Raw genomic sequence first — 16,699 nt, 5'->3', positions numbered from 1 at the left:
TCCATCTGTCCCCCGATCGCTATTCCCCAGTCTCCATCTGTCCCCCTAATCTCCATTCCCCAGTCTCCATCTGTCACCCTGATCTCTATTCCCCAGTCTCCCTCTGTCCCCTGATCTCCATTCCCCAGTCTCCCTCTGTCCCCTGATCTCTATTCCCCAGTCCCCATCTGTCCCCTGATCTCCATTCCCCAGTCTCCCTCTGTCCCCTGATCTCTATTCCCCAGTCCCCATCTGTCCCCCTGATCTCCATTCCCCAGTCTCCATCTGTCCCCCTGATCTCCATTCCCCAGTCCCCATCTGTCCCCCTGATCTCCATTCCCCAGTCTCCCTCTGTCCCCCTGACCTCCATTCCCCAGTCTCTGTCTGTCCCCCTGATCTCAATCTCCCAGTCTCCATCTTTCCCCCTGATCTCCATTCCCCAGTCTCTATCTGTCCCCCTGACCTCTATTCCCCAGTCTCTGTTTGTCTCCCTGATCTCAATCTCCCAGCCTCCATCTTTCATCCTGATCTCTATTCCCCAGTCTCCATCTGTCTCCTGATCTCTATTCCTCAGTCTCTATCTGTCCCCCTGATCTCTATTCCCCAGTCTCCATCTGTCCCCCTGATCTCCATTCCCCAGTCTCCATCTGTCCCCCTGATCTATATCTCCCAGTCTCCATCTTTCATCCTGATCTCTATTCCCCAGTCTCCATCTGTCTCCTGATCTCTATTCCCCAGTCTCCATCTGTCTCCTGATCTCTATTCCTCAGTCTCTATCTGTCCCCCTGATCTCTATTCCCCAGTCTCCATCTGTCTCCTGATCTCCATTCCCCAGTCTCCATCTGTCCCCATGACCTCTAGTCCCCATTCTCTATCTGTCCCCTGATCTCCATTCCCCAGTCTCCATCTGTCCCCTGATCTCCAGTCCCCATTCTCTATGTCCCCTGATCTCCATTCCCCAGTCTCCCTCTGTCCCCATGACCTCTAGTCCCCAGTCTCTATCTGTCCCCCTGATCTCTATTCCCCAGTCTCCATCTGTCCCCCTGATCTCTATTCCCCAGTCTCCATCTGTCCCCCTGATCTTTATTCCCCAGTCTCCATCTGTCCCCCTGATCTCTATTCCCCATTCTCCATCTGTCCACTGATCTCCATTCCCCAGTCTCCATCTGTCCCCCTGATCTCTATTCCCCAGTCTCCCTCTGTCCCCCTGATCTCTATGATCCAGTCTCCATCTGTCCCCCTGATCTCTATTCCCCAGTCTCCATCTGTCCCCTGATCTCTATTCCCCAGTCTCCATCCGTCCCCTGATCTCCATTCCCCAGTCTCCATCTGTCCCCTGATCTCTATTCCCCAGTCTCCATCTGTCCCCCTGATCTCTATTCCCCAGTCCCCATCTGTCCCCCTGATCTCCATTCCCCAGTCCCCATCTGTCCCGCTAATCTCCATTCCCCAGTCTCCATCTGTCCCCCTGATCTCTATTCCCCAGTCTACATCTCTCCCCTGAGCCTCCATTTCCCAGTCTCCATCTGTCCCCCTGATCTCTAGTCCCCAGTCCCCATCTGTCCCCCTGATCTCCATTCCCCAGTCCCCATCTGTCCCGCTAATCTCCATTCCCCAGTCTCCATCTGTCCCCCTGATCTCTATTCCCCAGTCTACATCTCTCCCCTGAGCCTCCATTTCCCAGTCTCCATCTGTCCTCCTGATCTCTATTCCTCAGTCCCCATCTGTCCTCCTGATCTCTATTCCCCAGTCCCCATCTGTCCTCCTGATCTCCATTCCCCAGTCTCCATCTGTCCCCTGATCTCTATTCCCCAGTCTCCATCCGTCCCCTGATCTCCATTCCCCAGTCTCCATCTGTCCCCTGATCTCTATTCCCCAGTCCCCATCTGTCCCCCTGATCTCCATTCCCCAGTCCCCATCTGTCCCGCTAATCTCCATTCCCCAGTCTCCATCTGTCCCCCTGATCTCTATTCCCCAGTCTACATCTCTCCCCTGAGCCTCCATTTCCCAGTCTCCATCTGTCCTCCTGATCTCTATTCCTCAGTCTCCATCTGTCCCCCTGATCTCTATTCCCCAGTCCCCATCTGTCCTCCTGATCTCTATTCCTCAGTCTCCATCTGTCCCCCTGATCTCTATTCCCCAGTCTCCCTCTGTCCCCCTGATCTCTATTCCCCAGTCTCCATCTGTCCCCTGATCTCTATTCCCCAGTCTCCATCTGTCCTCCTGATCTCTATTCCCCAGTCTCCATCTGTCCCCCTGATCTCCATTCCCCAGTCTCCATCTGTCCCCCTGATCTCTATTCCCCAGTCCCCATCTGTCCCCCTGATCTCTATTCCCCAGTCTCCATCTGCCCCCCTGATCTCCATTCCCCAGTCCCCATCTGTCCCCCTGATCTCTATTCCCCAGTCCCCATCTGTTCCCCTGATCTCTATTCCCCAGTCTCCCTCTGTCCCCCTGACCTCTATTCCCCAGTCTCCCTCTGTTCCCCTGATCTCTATTCCCCAGTCTCCCTCTGTTCCCCTGATCTCTATTCCCCAGTCTCCATCTGCCCCCCTGATCTCCATTCCCCAGTCTCCCTCTGTCCTCCTGAACTCTATTCCCCAGTCTCCCTCTGTTCCCCTGATCTCTATTCCCCAGTCTCCCTCTGTTCCCCTGATCTCTATTCCCCAGTCCCCATCTGTCCCCCTGATCTCTATTCCCCAGTCCCCATCTGTTCCCCTGATCTCTATTCCCCAGTCTCCATCTGCCCCCCTGATCTCCATTCCCCAGTCCCCATCTGTCCCCCTGATCTCTATTCCCCAGTCCCCATCTGTTCCCCTGATCTCTATTCCCCAGTCTCCATCTGCCCCCCTGATCTCCATTCCCCAGTCCCCATCTGTTCCCCTGATCTCTATTCCCCAGTCTCCCTCTGTCCCCCTGACCTCCATTCCCCAGTCTCCCTCTGTCCCCTGATCTCCATTCCCCAGTCTCCATCTGTCCCCCTGACCTCTATTCCCCAGTCTCCCTCTGTTCCCCTGATCTCTATTCCCCAGTCTCCATCTGCCCCCCTGATCTCCATTCCCCAGTCTCCATCTGTTCCCCTGATCTCTATTCCCCAGTCTCCATCTGCCCCCCTGATCTCCATTCCCCAGTCCCCATCTGTTCCCCTGATCTCTATTCCCCAGTCTCCCTCTGTCCCCCTGACCTCCATTCCCCAGTCTCCCTCTGTCCCCTGATCTCCATTCCCCAGTCTCCATCTGTCCCCCTGACCTCTATTCCCCAGTCTCCATCTGTCGCCCTGATCTCCATTCCCCAGTCCCCATCTGTTCCCCTGATCTCTATTCCCCAGTCTCCCTCTGTCCCCCTGACCTCTATTCCCCAGTCTCCATCTGTCGCCCTGATCTCCATTCCCCAGTCCCCATCTGTCCCCCTGATCTCCATTCCCCAGTCCCCATCTGTCCCCCTGATCTCTATTCCCCAGTCCCCATCTGTTCCCCTGATCTCTATTCCCCAGTCTCCATCTGCCCCCCTGATCTCCATTCCCCAGTCTCCATCTGTTCCCCTGATCTCTATTCCCCAGTTTCCATCTGTTCCCCTGATCTCCATTCCCCAGTCTCCATCTGTCCCCTGATCTCCATTCCCCAGTCTCCATCTGTCCCCCGATCGCTATTCCCCAGTCTCCATCTGTCCCCCTAATCTCCATTCCCCAGTCTCCATCTGTCACCCTGATCTCTATTCCCCAGTCTCCCTCTGTCCCCTGATCTCCATTCCCCAGTCTCCCTCTGTCCCCTGATCTCCATTCCCCAGTCTCCCTCTGTCACCCTGATCTCTATTCCCCAGTCTCCCTCTGTCCCCTGATCTCCATTCCCCAGTCTCCCTCTGTCCCCTGATCTCCATTCCCCAGTCCCCATCTGTCCCCCTGATCTCTATTCCCCAGTCTCCCTCTGTCCCCTGATCTCTATTCCCCAGTCCCCATCTGTCCCCCTGATCTCTATTCCCCAGTCTCCCTCTGTCCCCTGATCTCCATTCCCCAGTCTCCCTCTGTCCCCTGATCTCTATTCCCCAGTCCCCATCTGTCCCCCTGATCTCTATTCCCCATTCTCCATCTGTCCCCCTGATCTCCATTCCCCAGTCCCCATCTGTCCCCCTGATCTCCATTCCCCAGTCTCCCTCTGTCCCCCTGACCTCCATTCCCCAGTCTCTGTCTGTCCCCCTGATCTCAATCTCCCAGTCTCCATCTTTCCCCCTGATCTCCATTCCCCAGTCTCTATCTGTCCCCCTGACCTCTATTCCCCAGTCTCTGTTTGTCTCCCTGATCTCAATCTCCCAGCCTCCATCTTTCATCCTGATCTCTATTCCCCAGTCTCCCTCTGTCCCCCTGATCTCCATTCCCCAGTCTCCATCTGTCTCCTGATCTCTATTCCTCAGTCTCTATCTGTCCCCCTGATCTCTATTCCCCAGTCTCCATCTGTCCCCCTGATCTCCATTCCCCAGTCTCCATCTGTCCCCCTGACCTCTATTCCCCAGTCTCCATCTGTCTCCTGATCTCTATTCCCCAGTCTCTATCTGTCCCCCTGATCTCCATTCCCCAGTCTCCATCTGTCCCCATGACCTCTAGTCCCCATTCTCTATCTGTCCCCTGATCTCCATTCCCCAGTCTCCATCTGTCCCCTGATCTCCAGTCCCCATTCTCTATCTGTCCCCTGATCTCCATTCCCCAGTCTCCCTCTGTCCCCATGACCTCTAGTCCCCAGTCTCCATCTGTCCCCCTGATCTCTATTTCCCAGTCTCCATCTGTCCCCCTGATCTCTATTTCCCAGTCTCCATCTGTCCCCCTGATCTCTATTCCCGTCTCCATCTGTCCCCCTGATCTCTATTCCCCAGTCTCCATCTGTCCCCCTGATCTCTATTCCCCAGTCTCCCTCTGTCCCCCTGAACTCCATTCCCCAGTCTCCCTCTGTCCCCCTGATCTCTAGTCCCCAGTCTCTATCTGTCCTCCTGATCTCCATTCCCCAGTCTCCCTCTGTCCCCCTGATCTCTATTCCCCAGTCTCCATCTATCTCCCAAATCTCTATTCCCCAGTCTCCCTCTGTCCGCCTGATCTCTATTCCCCAGTCTCCATCTGTCCCACTTGTTGCGTCCGTGTATAATAAGACACAGACTGCGGAGAACGGTACAACAGGTGTTTACTCAACGTGGCTCACACTGCAACTGATCTGTACAGATTACTACTCAGGGCTATATACAGGTGTGGTCACTGCCGGTACTACAGTATACATGAGCTGTAAAAGATAGTTCCCCACTTAAAGGTATATACATTACAATTCCTCCCCATTTAGATTAGCAGTACCATAAAACTCATTTAACAATTAAATATCAAACTAATTACAATTAACACTTTTAACATGCAACATTAGCTGAAAATAGTCTATTTATATATTCAGTCTTTGGGGAGGCTTCCTGATCCTTTCTGGATAGCGCCTTTCCCGAGTGTCTTGATCATGGTGCGGAGGCGATTCTGGCCCCCTGTCGTCGGTTGGTTTATCAGCTTCCGATGCTACTGTTTCTGGGGTAGATGCGACCTGTACGTCGGGTTCATCACCAGGTACGTATGGGCGAGGCATGGGGTTGACTTGTTCCTGTGACTCTAGGATCTGGTCAGCATGGCGTCTCACGATGCTCTCCCCAACGTCCACTGTGTACATTAGTGGGCCCTGCCGTGTGCATATCCTTCCTGGCTGCCATTTTTCTGTTCGGTAGTTGCGGGCCAAGACTGGTTGCCCTACATTGAAGCTCCTTGTTGGCTTCTCATGGATGTGCTGGAATTGCTTACTCTCAACATCTCTTCGTACGTTTGGTCTGAGCAAATCCAGGTGAGATCTTAACCTTCGGTTAAAGAACATCATGGCTGGGGCCTGGTTGGTGACTGCATGTGTCGTATTCCGGTAGGCGAACAGGAGATTGTCCACCTTGTGCTGCAGCGGAATGTTGTCATTGTACATAGCCTTTATTGCCTTCTTAAAGGTTTGTACGAACCTCTCAGCCAATCCATTTGTGGCTGGATGAAACGGGGCGGATGTGTAATGCCTTACCCCATTCTTTTTCAAGAACCTCCGGAACTCTTCGGACACAAACTGTGGTCCGTTGTCGGAGCAAATCTGTTCTGGCAAGCCATTCCTGGCAAAAATGGTCCGTAGGACTGCAATAGTTTTCTCCGTGGTGGTGGAGGACATTTTGATGACCTCAGGCCATTTCAAGTGCGCATCCACGGCTTGAGTCCATGAATGGACCAGCAAAATCAATATGCACCCGTTGCCATGGAGATGAGGGCCACTCCCATGGGTGTAGAGGGGCCTGTGGTGGTGCATTTTGGACTTTCTGGCATCCTGAGCAGCTCTTGGTCAGGTCCTCGATTTGTTTATCGATTCCCGGCCACCACACATAAGCCCTGGCTAGACTTTTCATTTTTACCCCTCCCAGATGACCCTCATGAAGCTCATTGAGCACTCTATCCCTTAACTTGGGTGGAATTACCACTCGGGATCCACACATCAAGGTCCCCCGGCACACTGACAGCTGTTCTCTCCTTGTCGAGAATGCTGGCAACAGTGAGTCGCCATGTGCTGGCCATCCCTTCACCGTCAAATCATATACCCGAGACAGTGTCAGGTCATTTCGGGTTTCCTTTTCGATAGAAGCGTTAGTTACCGGTAGGTATTCAACTATAGTCGAATGGAATATTTCGACAGGATCCACTGCTGGTGCTTCCTCCGCAGTAGGCAGTGGCAGTCGTGATAGCCCATCAGCATTTCCATGCTGTTTCATGCCCTTATATTCAATCTCATAGTGGTGCACCCCTAGAAAAAGTGACCATCTTTGTAGTCGTTGCGCAGTCATCACTGGAACGCCCTTCTTCGGATTAAAAATGGAGACAAGAGGCTGGTGATCCGTCAGCAAGGTGAATTTCTGCCCGTGCAGATAGTGATTGAACTTTTTCACTCCCCACACTAGGCTGAGGGCCTCCCTGTCAATCTGGGCGTAGTTACGCTCGGCTGAGGTTATTGATCGTGCCGCAAAGGCTATTGGCCTCTCTGAGCCGTCCGAGAATTTGTACGACAGCACCGCTCCAATGCCGTAGGGTGACGCATCACACGCCAACCGAATTGGTAATGCTGGGTTGTAATGGGTCAATACCTCTTTCGATGTGATTAGTGTTTTGCTCTTCTGGAAAGCTCGTCTACATTCGTCACTCCACTTCCATGGCACCCCAGTTTGCAGTAGGGTGTTCAGTGGGTGTAGTATTGTAGACAAATTTGGCAAGAACTTATGGTAGTAGATTACCAGCCCGAGGAACAACCTCAGTTGTGAGACATTTTCCGGTGCTGGAGCCTTGACTACTGCTTCAATCTTCTCTGGGGACTTATGTAACCCCTCTTTATCGATAACGTGGCCACAATACGAGATCTGTTTTCTAAAAAACTCGCATTTGGGGCGGTTAGCTCAGAGCCCATATTCCTGCAATCTAGTGAGCACCTGCTCCAGGTTGGCAAGGTGATCAGTGTCATTTTCGCCCATGACCAGGATGTCGTCCAAATAACACTGGGTCCCTGGGATCCCTTGCAGGACTTGTTCCATTGCCCTCTGCCAAATAGCCGGAGCTGATGCTACCCCGAATACCAGCCGGTTGTATTGGTAGAGACCTTTATGGGTGTTGATTGTGAGGTATTTTTTTGATGCTTCTTCTACCTCCATTTGCAGATACGCCTGGTCCAGATCAATCTTAGTGAAGCGTTTCCCTCCAGGTAGCGAGGTGAAAATATCTTCAATCCGCGGAAGTGGATATTGTACGGTGTGAAGGACCGGGTTCACTGTTACCTTAAAGTCCCCACAGATGCGAACCTTCCTTGGTTCCCCAGGCGTGCTGCTCAATGACTTTTTCATCACAGGGATGATGGGTGTAGCGCACTCGCTCCAGTCTACCTTGGACAGTACACCTGAACGTTCCAGACTCTCCAGCTCTGCTTCGACAGCTGGGCGAATCGCATAAGGTAACGGTCTGGCCTTAAAAAATTTTGGGCTTGCGTTTTCTTCAATTTTAATCGTCGCTGTCATGCCTTTTAGTGTTCCGAGTCCTTGCTGGAACACTTCTTTCGCGTCAGTTAGGATCTTTGACAGTCGCCCAGTTGTGACGTCGTCATCCTTTTTGTTAGCCGCAGTCAGTGCCTGTATGGAATGCCAATCCAGTTGTATTTTCCGGATCCATTCACGTCCCAGTAATGGTGGTCCTCCATCTTGTAATACGTACAGGTCTAGTTTTGGTGTTTCCGTACCGTTATATATAACGGTCACCCTTATTTTTCCTTTGGGGTAGACATTTTGCCCCGTGTACGTCTTCAAAATAATTTTTGTCTCTCTCAAGGGTATGTGTGAGAATAGCCGCTCGTAGTCCCGTCGGTTTATGACTGTTAGGGCTGATCCTGTGTCCAATTCCATCTTTACCTGGACTCCTGCTATCTTGAGAGTGACCCAAATGGTTCGGTGATCCTCCGTTGTGATCACATTATGTAGTTTCAGACAACTCAGTTCCCTGCTTTCGGAGTCATTATCACTCTTTTGTTCGTCTGAACTATTTTCTGTCATCTTATGTACCTTCTTGTACTTTTCTTTGGTAGGTTTCTTATTGCTGGTTTTCTTTCCCGACCTGCAGACTCGTCTATGTGTCCTACTTTTCCACACTGTCTGCACACTTTGTCTTTGAAACAGCAATCATTCTGGTTGTGTGTTGTTCTGCCGCAGCGATAGCACTTCTCTGTTCCATATGACATTTCGTTTGTGCCGTATTCTTGCGGTCTCTGTTGTATCTCTGCAGCGCCCCGTGCTGCTGCTTCATATGATACCGCAATGCTGAAAGCCTTTTCCAGCATAAGGTCCTTTTCAGATAAAAGCCGTTTCTGGGTTCCTTCACTTTGAAGCCCACATGCAAACTTGTCCCTTAAGGTATCTGCCAGTCCCGCTCCAAACTGGCAGTGTTTCGATAGTTTGCACAGTTCTGTTAAATAATCAGCATTGCTTTCATCCTTATGCTGGTTCCATTTGTGAAACTTGAATCTTTCTGCTATCAGCAGCGGTGTGGGGTTTAAATGTTCCTTTAGTATCATTACTATGTCTTCAAAACACTTTTCCATTGGCTTCATTGGGGTTACTAGATTTTGTAATAAACCACACATCTTTGCACCCATCAAATTGAACAATACCGACGCTTTCTTGTCATCTAACACCTCATTTGCCTTGCAGTACACCTCTATTCGTTCGACATATGTAGTCCAATCTTCGACTTCATTGTCAAATGCGGTGATACTGCCACTCTTCGGCATTTTGGGTGTGGTTTAAAATGGCGTCTCCCAATGGCTTAAAATGGCATCTCCCGCGCTTTCCTTCCTCCCCCGCTGCTGCCAACGCCACTCCCGGCGGTCCTCGTGGCAATGGCGGCGCCTCGCGGGTTTCTACGTGTCTCTCTCTCCCCGACGCTGCTCGGCCCCTGAACACCGGCTGCGCCCTGTGCGTTCTGCCCTCTCTCTCTCTCCCCCGTCGCCGCTGCTCGGCCCCTTGCTGTGCCGCTCGGTCAGGCTCTAGCCCGCCGCTGTCCGGGAAGGGTCTGCGCACTACCTGTTGCCAGCCCGTTTCGCTGGACCACCTCGACTGGAAAGCCAAGCCTGGCTCTCGACAGCCTCCCCCGCAATTCTCGAATCTCTGCTGGATGACTGGGCGGTTGCCCGTGGTCGACGCCCGAGTTTCTGGCCTTGACCTCCAATCCACTGATCTCCAGGAACGAATCCCCGGGAGGTGATGCAGAGTTGCAGGTAGGTTCGAACCTGCCTCGTCGCCAATGTTGCGTCCGTGTATAATAAGACACAGACTGCGGAGAACGGTACAACAGGTGTTTACTCAACGTGGCTCACCTGCAACTGATCTGTACAGATTACTACTCAGGGCTATATACAGGTGTGGTCACTGCCGGTACTGCAGTATACATGAGCTGTAAAAGATAGTTCCCCACTTAAAGGTATATACATTACACCCCTGATCTCTATTCCCCAGTCTCCATCTGTCCCCCTGATCTCTATTCCCCGTCTCCATCTGTCCCCCTGATCTCTATTCCCCAGTCTCCATCTGTCCCCCTGATCTCTATTCCCCATCTCCATCTGTCCCCCTGATCTCTATTCCCCAGTCTCCATCTGTCCCCCTGATCTCTAGTCCCCAGTCTCCATCTGTCCCCCTGATCTCTATTTCCCAGTCTCCATCTGTCCCCCTGATCTCTAGTCCCCAGTCTCCATCTGTCCCCCTGATCTATATTCCCCAGTCTCCAACTGTCCCCCTGATCTCTAGTCCCCAGTCTCCATCTGTCCCCCTGATCTATATTCCCCAGTCTCCAACTGTCCCCCTGATCTCTAGTCCCCAGTCTCCATCTGTCCCCCTGATCTATATTCCCCAGTCTTCATCTGTCCCCCTGATCTCTAGTCCCCAGTCTCCATCTGTCCCCCTGATCTCTTGTCCCCAGTCTCCATCTGTCCCCCTGGTCTCTATTCCCCAGTCTCCCCTTGATTCTCCAGTTTCCTTCTCTTAACCCCACTCTCGAGCCTCCCCACAAGTTCAGAGACTCCCCGAATGCCGACACCAGCTATTCCTGATGCTCCTGATTCCTGACACTCCAGCCCTCTGCGGACTGCGCTTCAACGGGCTGCAGCTCCTTGCAGCGGTAGTTGGGTGACATCTCCGAGTCGCAGGTTTTACAGTAGCAGTCGGTGAGGTCACTGGGCAGAGAGCGGGGAGTGGGTGGGGGCGCTGGCGGGGTGGGGGGGGGGGGGGGTTGGTGGGATGTGCACTGTGGTGGGAAATTTAAATAGCTGATCTCCTGGACTGATGAAGGCAGAGCTCAGTAGAGGTACCCCCGATTCCGGGAAACTCCCAGTCAGTACGGTAGCGTTAGGAACCCTAGCGAGGGGTTTAAAATCGACCCCAGTGTTTTACATTTAAACTGAATAGAAATAGAACCTTTGACTACAGACATACGTAAGTGACTCAAAAGAAGGGAAGTAAACAGAAGTGTGTACGAATCTCCATGGGAATTCACTCATGTATTTTGTCATATTTTTAACTTAAAGCATTTTGCTTTTAAGGAGCTATTTGAGCTACAACCACCTCTGTGCTACATTTATCAAAGTGATATAAAGAGAATTCACGCAGAATAATTGTTGAAAGAAAGATGGTTTGTTGAATTTTAATTCTGTTTAATGTCTGTACATACTCTGATTGAAATTGTATTGATTATTAAATGTATAATTTTGTTTCCCTGATAAGGCTATTCATGATTGGGCTCTCCTGGTGAGAAGTTGGGAAATAGCAGGTCTACAACCTGGAGTTTTCTGTTTTCATTTTGGTCCTCACCAGGGCCAAGATGAAAAGCAGTCCTATTTTGTTGTCATTTTGGGTCAGATTTCCCAATTGGCACTCCCAATAAATGGAAAGAAAATTAGGGATTTTGGGCCCAAGATTTCACACCCACGCTCCTTGCAAGAGCTTTTACTTTCCAGGAGCGCCCAACTGGAAAATCAGCCCTTTTTGTAGCTACCCTACCCGCACTATCTTTACAGTAACTGACTGCTTCTTTTCCTTTTAACTTAACAATTAAAAATAATGACTAGTTGGATTGAAAGAGGGTTGATCATGAGAAAGCAATCACTATTTTTGCTTTTATTCTAAGCAGGATACCTGTCAGATATATGAATTGCAAATAATTTTCCTGATTTGTGCTGTCAGGTTTTTGAATCATCTAAAACCTACTTCTGCACTACGAAAATTATAATGCACAAGGGATGTTAATAAGAACAGTGTTCTTGATCAACCCCTCAAGCATATGAAATGTATCTGTAGTTATTCTAAACCTGATGAAAATTAGGAGTGAAGTGTTAATTTTATGACCTTGTGATTAGATTCAAATATTAGCAGAGGTCAAAGCTGGGAGTTAATTATTATTGACAAGTCATAATATATACTGACGTTATTCTCTGGCAGCGGCTTGCTTTGAATGTGGAACCGGAGGAGCACTCCTCCTCCTCTCGGTTTCACATTCAGGTAAGTATATTTTAATCACTTACGTTGTTAGTTGTGACCAGCAACGGTCCATAGAAACATAGAAGATAGGAGCAGGAGTAGGCCATTCGGCCCCTCGAGCCTGCTCCGCCATTCAATGCCATCATGGCTGATCCTCCAAATTCAGTACCCTGTCCCTGCCTTCTCTCCATATCCCTTGATCCCTTTAGCCTTAAGAAATATATCTAATTCCTGCTTGAATATATTTAATGAATTGGCCTCTACTGCCTTCTGTGGTAGAGAATTCCACAGGTTCACCACTCTCTGGGTGAAAAAATTCCTCCTCATCTCTGTCCTAAATGGTTTACCCCTCATCCTTAGACTGTGACCCCTGGTTCTGGTCTCCCCGGCCATCAGGAACATCCTTCCTGCACCTAGTCTGTCTAGTCCTGTTAGAATTTTATAAGTTTCAATGAGATCCCCTCTCATTCTTCTAAATCCAGTGAGTATAAGGCCAATCGACCCAATCTCTCCTCATACGTCATTCCTGCCATCCCAGGTATCAGCCTGGTGAATCTTCGCTGCGCTCCCTCCATGGCAAGAACATCCTTCCTTAGACAAGGCGACCAAAACTGCACACAATACTCAAGGTGTGGTCTCACCAAGGCCCTGTACAACTGCAGCAAGACATCCTTGTTCCTGTACTCGAATCCTCTCGCTACAAAGGTCCCTTTAAGGACCGCCAGTTAAGCCGCATTGAGACCTGGATTTATTTAATGTAGCCGGCCCAGCTGTTTTTAGGGAAACCCAATATTTCAGGGGGCTTCAAACAGGCATTAAGCCGCTTAGAATACTGAAATGCCCTGACACCTGTTACAGTTGTGGGCCCTGGACACCAATTTTTTTGCCTACACCAATATGGCGGGCGGCACACTACATAATGAACCTGTGCTTTCAGCCTGCCACATTGGAGGCTTAGACGTCGGTTTAGCACCCAAAAAACGGGCACACCGCCATCCATTTCTAGGCCACTCAATACATATGCCCACACATATAACAACAACTTGTATTTATATAGTGCTTTTAACGTAGTAAAACGTCCCAAGGCGCTTCACAGGAGCATTATAAAACAAAATTTGACACCGAACCACATAAGGAGATATTAGAACAGATGACCAAAAGTTTGGTCAAAGATGTAGGTTTTAAGGAACATCTTAAAGGAGAAGGCGCCGAACACCTCGAGTCTCTTCGCCGGGAGCAAGCGGAAGCCAAGCGCAGGCAGCGCAAGGAGCGCACTTCAACCCAAGCACCCCACCCACCCGCCCCCTCAACCACCGTCTGCCCCACCTGTGACAGAGACTGTAGGTCCTGCATTGGACTAATCAGTCACCTGCGAGCTCATTTTTAATGTGGAAGCAAGTCATCCTCGGTTCCGAGGGACTGCCTAAGAGAAGAGAAGAGAGAAAGGAGGAAAGAGAGGGAGAGAGGCGGAGAGGTATAGGGAGGGAATTCCAGAACATAGGGCCTTGGTACCTGAAGGCATGGCCACCAATGGTTGAGTGATTAAAATCAGGGATGCTCAAGAGGCCAGAATTAGAGGAGTGCAGATATCTCGGAGGGTTGTGGGGCTGGAGGAGATTACGGAGATAGAGTGGGGTGAGGCCAAGGAGCGATTTGTAAATAAAGATGAGAATTTAAAAATCCAGGCGTTGCTTAACCAGGAGCTAATGTAGGTCAGTGAGCATAGGGGTGATGGGTGAATGGGACTTGGTGCGAGTTAGGACAGGGGCAGCAGAGTTTTGGAAGGCCTCAAGTTTATGTAGGGTAGAATGTGGGCGACCAACTAGGAGTGCGTTGGAATAGGCAAATCTAGAGGTAACAAAGGCATGGATGAGGGTTTCAACAGCAGATGAGCTGAGGCAGGGGTGGAGTCGGGCGATGTTCCAGAGGTGGAAATCGGTGGACGTAGTGGTGGCGCGGATATGTGGTCGGAAGCTCATTTTGGGCTCAAACATGACACCAAGGTTGATAAGGTTATGAGCAATCAATTTGTGAGCAACAAAGTCACAGACACCTGTGGATGTAATTCGTATTCCATGGTCTCCAGTTTTTTGTTTCTACCATTCATTAGAGAAGTGATTAAAATAGTAAACATTAGTTGAAAATGAGAGTGAATGATACATAAGAAATAGGAGCAGGTGTAGGCCAATCGGCCCCCCGAGCCCGCTCCGCCACCCAATAAGACCATGGCCGATCTGATCCTAACCTCAAATCTACTTCCACTCTCCATCCCACCCGAACCCATGTGATCTCCCGGGAGAGGCGAAAAACCAGATAAAAAACCCAATGGCCAATTTGGGAGAAAAAATCTGGGAAATTCCTCTCCGACTCATCTAGGTGATCGAAACTCGTCCAGGAGATCATTCTGTCCCTGTATTTCCTGCAGTACTTACCTTCTGTAAAAGGTGATCTCCACCCCAGCCAGGAACAGGCCCAATTTACTCTTGATAAATGATATACAGAATGATAAACAGACATTTCTATACAAAACCCATTCCAACAGTGACATTTCTTTAAAAGGTTAAAAATGAATATAATATAAATATTTTAATCAAATTCATCATTCATGTTTTAATTTACAAATTTGTTCATATTTTTTTTTCCAATTGTACGGTAAGCTTTGCTCACTATGGTATTTCTCTCCGTCCTTGCTCTCAAGCCATCCCTTTTCCGTCGCCTTCACTGAATTGGACTTATCACACATCTATCTGTATTGCCTACTTATTGCAAAGGATTGTGGAGCAACTTTAAAGTGATGATTTTAACCCTTCCTCCCCCACGCTCGATGAGAATGGTGTTAAAATAGAGGCAGCATGCTCCCCTCCATGTTAGTGCCCCGCTCACACCTGTCGCCGCCACCATTTTACCTACCGTGTTTCAGGTAGTGTGAAGCCCGCTGTCGGCAAGCAAGAGCATCATAAATGTGCAAAAGTAGGGGTCCTACGACGTAAATAGGACCCCAACATGATTTTAACGTGCAGTTGCGCAGGAGCAGGCTCAGAAAAGGCCCGAGAGGGTACCTTAGACCTCCCTTGGCCTGGCCTTCCCCTCCTTCCCAATTGCTGTCCTGAAATCCCATTGTTTCCCCTATAAGTTTGGGTGGGAGACTCTTAGGAGATGGAAATGAGGCCCGGGAGTTAAAATGGCTCAGGCCTCACTACAGTATGGCCAAACGAACTTGACACTCGCTCTGTTACTACCACGCCAAACTCAGATTGCGAGTTAAAATCAGGGCTTAAGTTTTATTCATGTTTTAGAATAGAATGCAAATTATTCCAAGTCGTGAATGAGCTCACAAAGCCATCAGGGAATTTTATATTGTCTTTTTGTACTTCCCCTGCAGCTGCCATTTGTCACTTTGCAGACATGTGTAATGCACTTTTGGTAACTGAGATGTAATGGTGACATTCAAGCCCTGGAGGTAGTACAGTGGATAAAATTATCACAGAAGATGGAAAAATTTGGCCACTTCAGTCTTCAAAGTATAAAGGTATATCAGGTATTAATTATATAGATAATAAAGTAAATTTGGAGCATTACACCAAGGCATACAATCAAAGTAGGACAAGGTGGCACAGGGTCAACTGGCAAAAGGCAAACTTAGAAACATAGAAAAATAGGAGCAGGAGTAGGCCATTCGGCCCTTTGAGCCTGCTCCACCATTCAATATGATCATGGCTGATCCTCTATATCAATACCATATTCCTGCTCTCTCTCGATACCCCTTGATGCCTTTTGTGTCTAGAACTCTATCTATCTCCTTCTTAAATATATTCAGTGACTTGGCCTTCACAGCCTTCTGTGGTAGAGAATTCCACAGGTTCACCACCCTCTGAGTGAAGAAATTTCTCCTCATCTCAGTCCTAAATGTCCTACCCCGTATCCTGAGACTGTGACCCCTTGTTCTAGACCTCCCAGCCAGGGGAAACATCCTCCCTGCATCCAATCTGTCTAGCCCTTTCAGAATTTTATACATTTCAATGAGATCCCCTCTCATTCTTCTAAACTCTAGTGAATACAGGCCTAGTCGACCCAATCTCTCCTCATACGACAGTCTTGCCATCCCAGGAATCAGTCTGGTGAACCTTCGCTGCACTCCCTCTATGGCAAGTATATCCTCTCTTAGGTAAGGAGACCAAAACTGCACACAGTACGCCAGGTGTGGTCTCACCAAGGCCCTGTATAACTGTAGTAAGGCATCCTTGCTCCTGTACACAAATCCTCTTGCAATGAAGGCCAACATACCATTTGCCTTCCTAACTGCTTGCTGCACCTGCATGTTTGCTTTCAGTGACTGGTGTACAAGGACACCCAGGTCCCTTTGTACATCAACATTTCCCAATCTATCACCATTTACATAATACTCTGCCTTTCTGTTTTTCCTACCGAAGTGGATAACTTCACATTTATCCACGTTATACTGCATCTGCCATGTATTTGCCCACTCATTCAACTTTTCTAAATCGCCTTGAAGCCTCTTTGCATCCTCCTCACAACTCACAATCCCACCTAGTTTCGTGTCGTCAGCAAACTTGGCAATATTACATTTGGTTCCCTCATCTAAATCATTGATATATATTGTGAATAGCTG

At 49.6% G+C, this 16,699-nt stretch overlaps 1 protein-coding gene across 4 annotated transcripts in view; it reads left to right on the top strand.

Moving 5' to 3' along the window:
* The window catches only part of adcy2b (adenylate cyclase 2b (brain)), a 779,528-nt gene that overhangs the window by 288,711 nt on the left and 474,118 nt on the right, over window positions 1-16,699 (top strand). Inside the window, exon 1 of one of the 4 annotated variants that reach the window (XM_085988703.1) lies at window positions 15,448-15,598. The exons of the other annotated variants lie outside the window; for them this stretch is intronic. Coding sequence (XP_085844829.1) covers window positions 15,560-15,598 — 39 coding nt within the window. The 5' untranslated portion in view covers window positions 15,448-15,559. Of the gene's footprint in view, window positions 1-15,447; window positions 15,599-16,699 lie in introns of those variants that run through there. 4 annotated transcript variants of the gene reach the window in all.

The sequence above is a fragment of the Somniosus microcephalus genome, chromosome 5, assembly GCF_052327205.1.
Source record: "Somniosus microcephalus isolate GS21.2 chromosome 5, FLI_Smic_1.0, whole genome shotgun sequence".
NCBI lineage: Eukaryota > Metazoa > Chordata > Chondrichthyes > Squaliformes > Somniosidae > Somniosus > Somniosus microcephalus.
The sequence above is the reverse complement of the archived record's forward strand: the minus strand, read 5'-3'. Positions and strand labels throughout refer to the sequence as shown.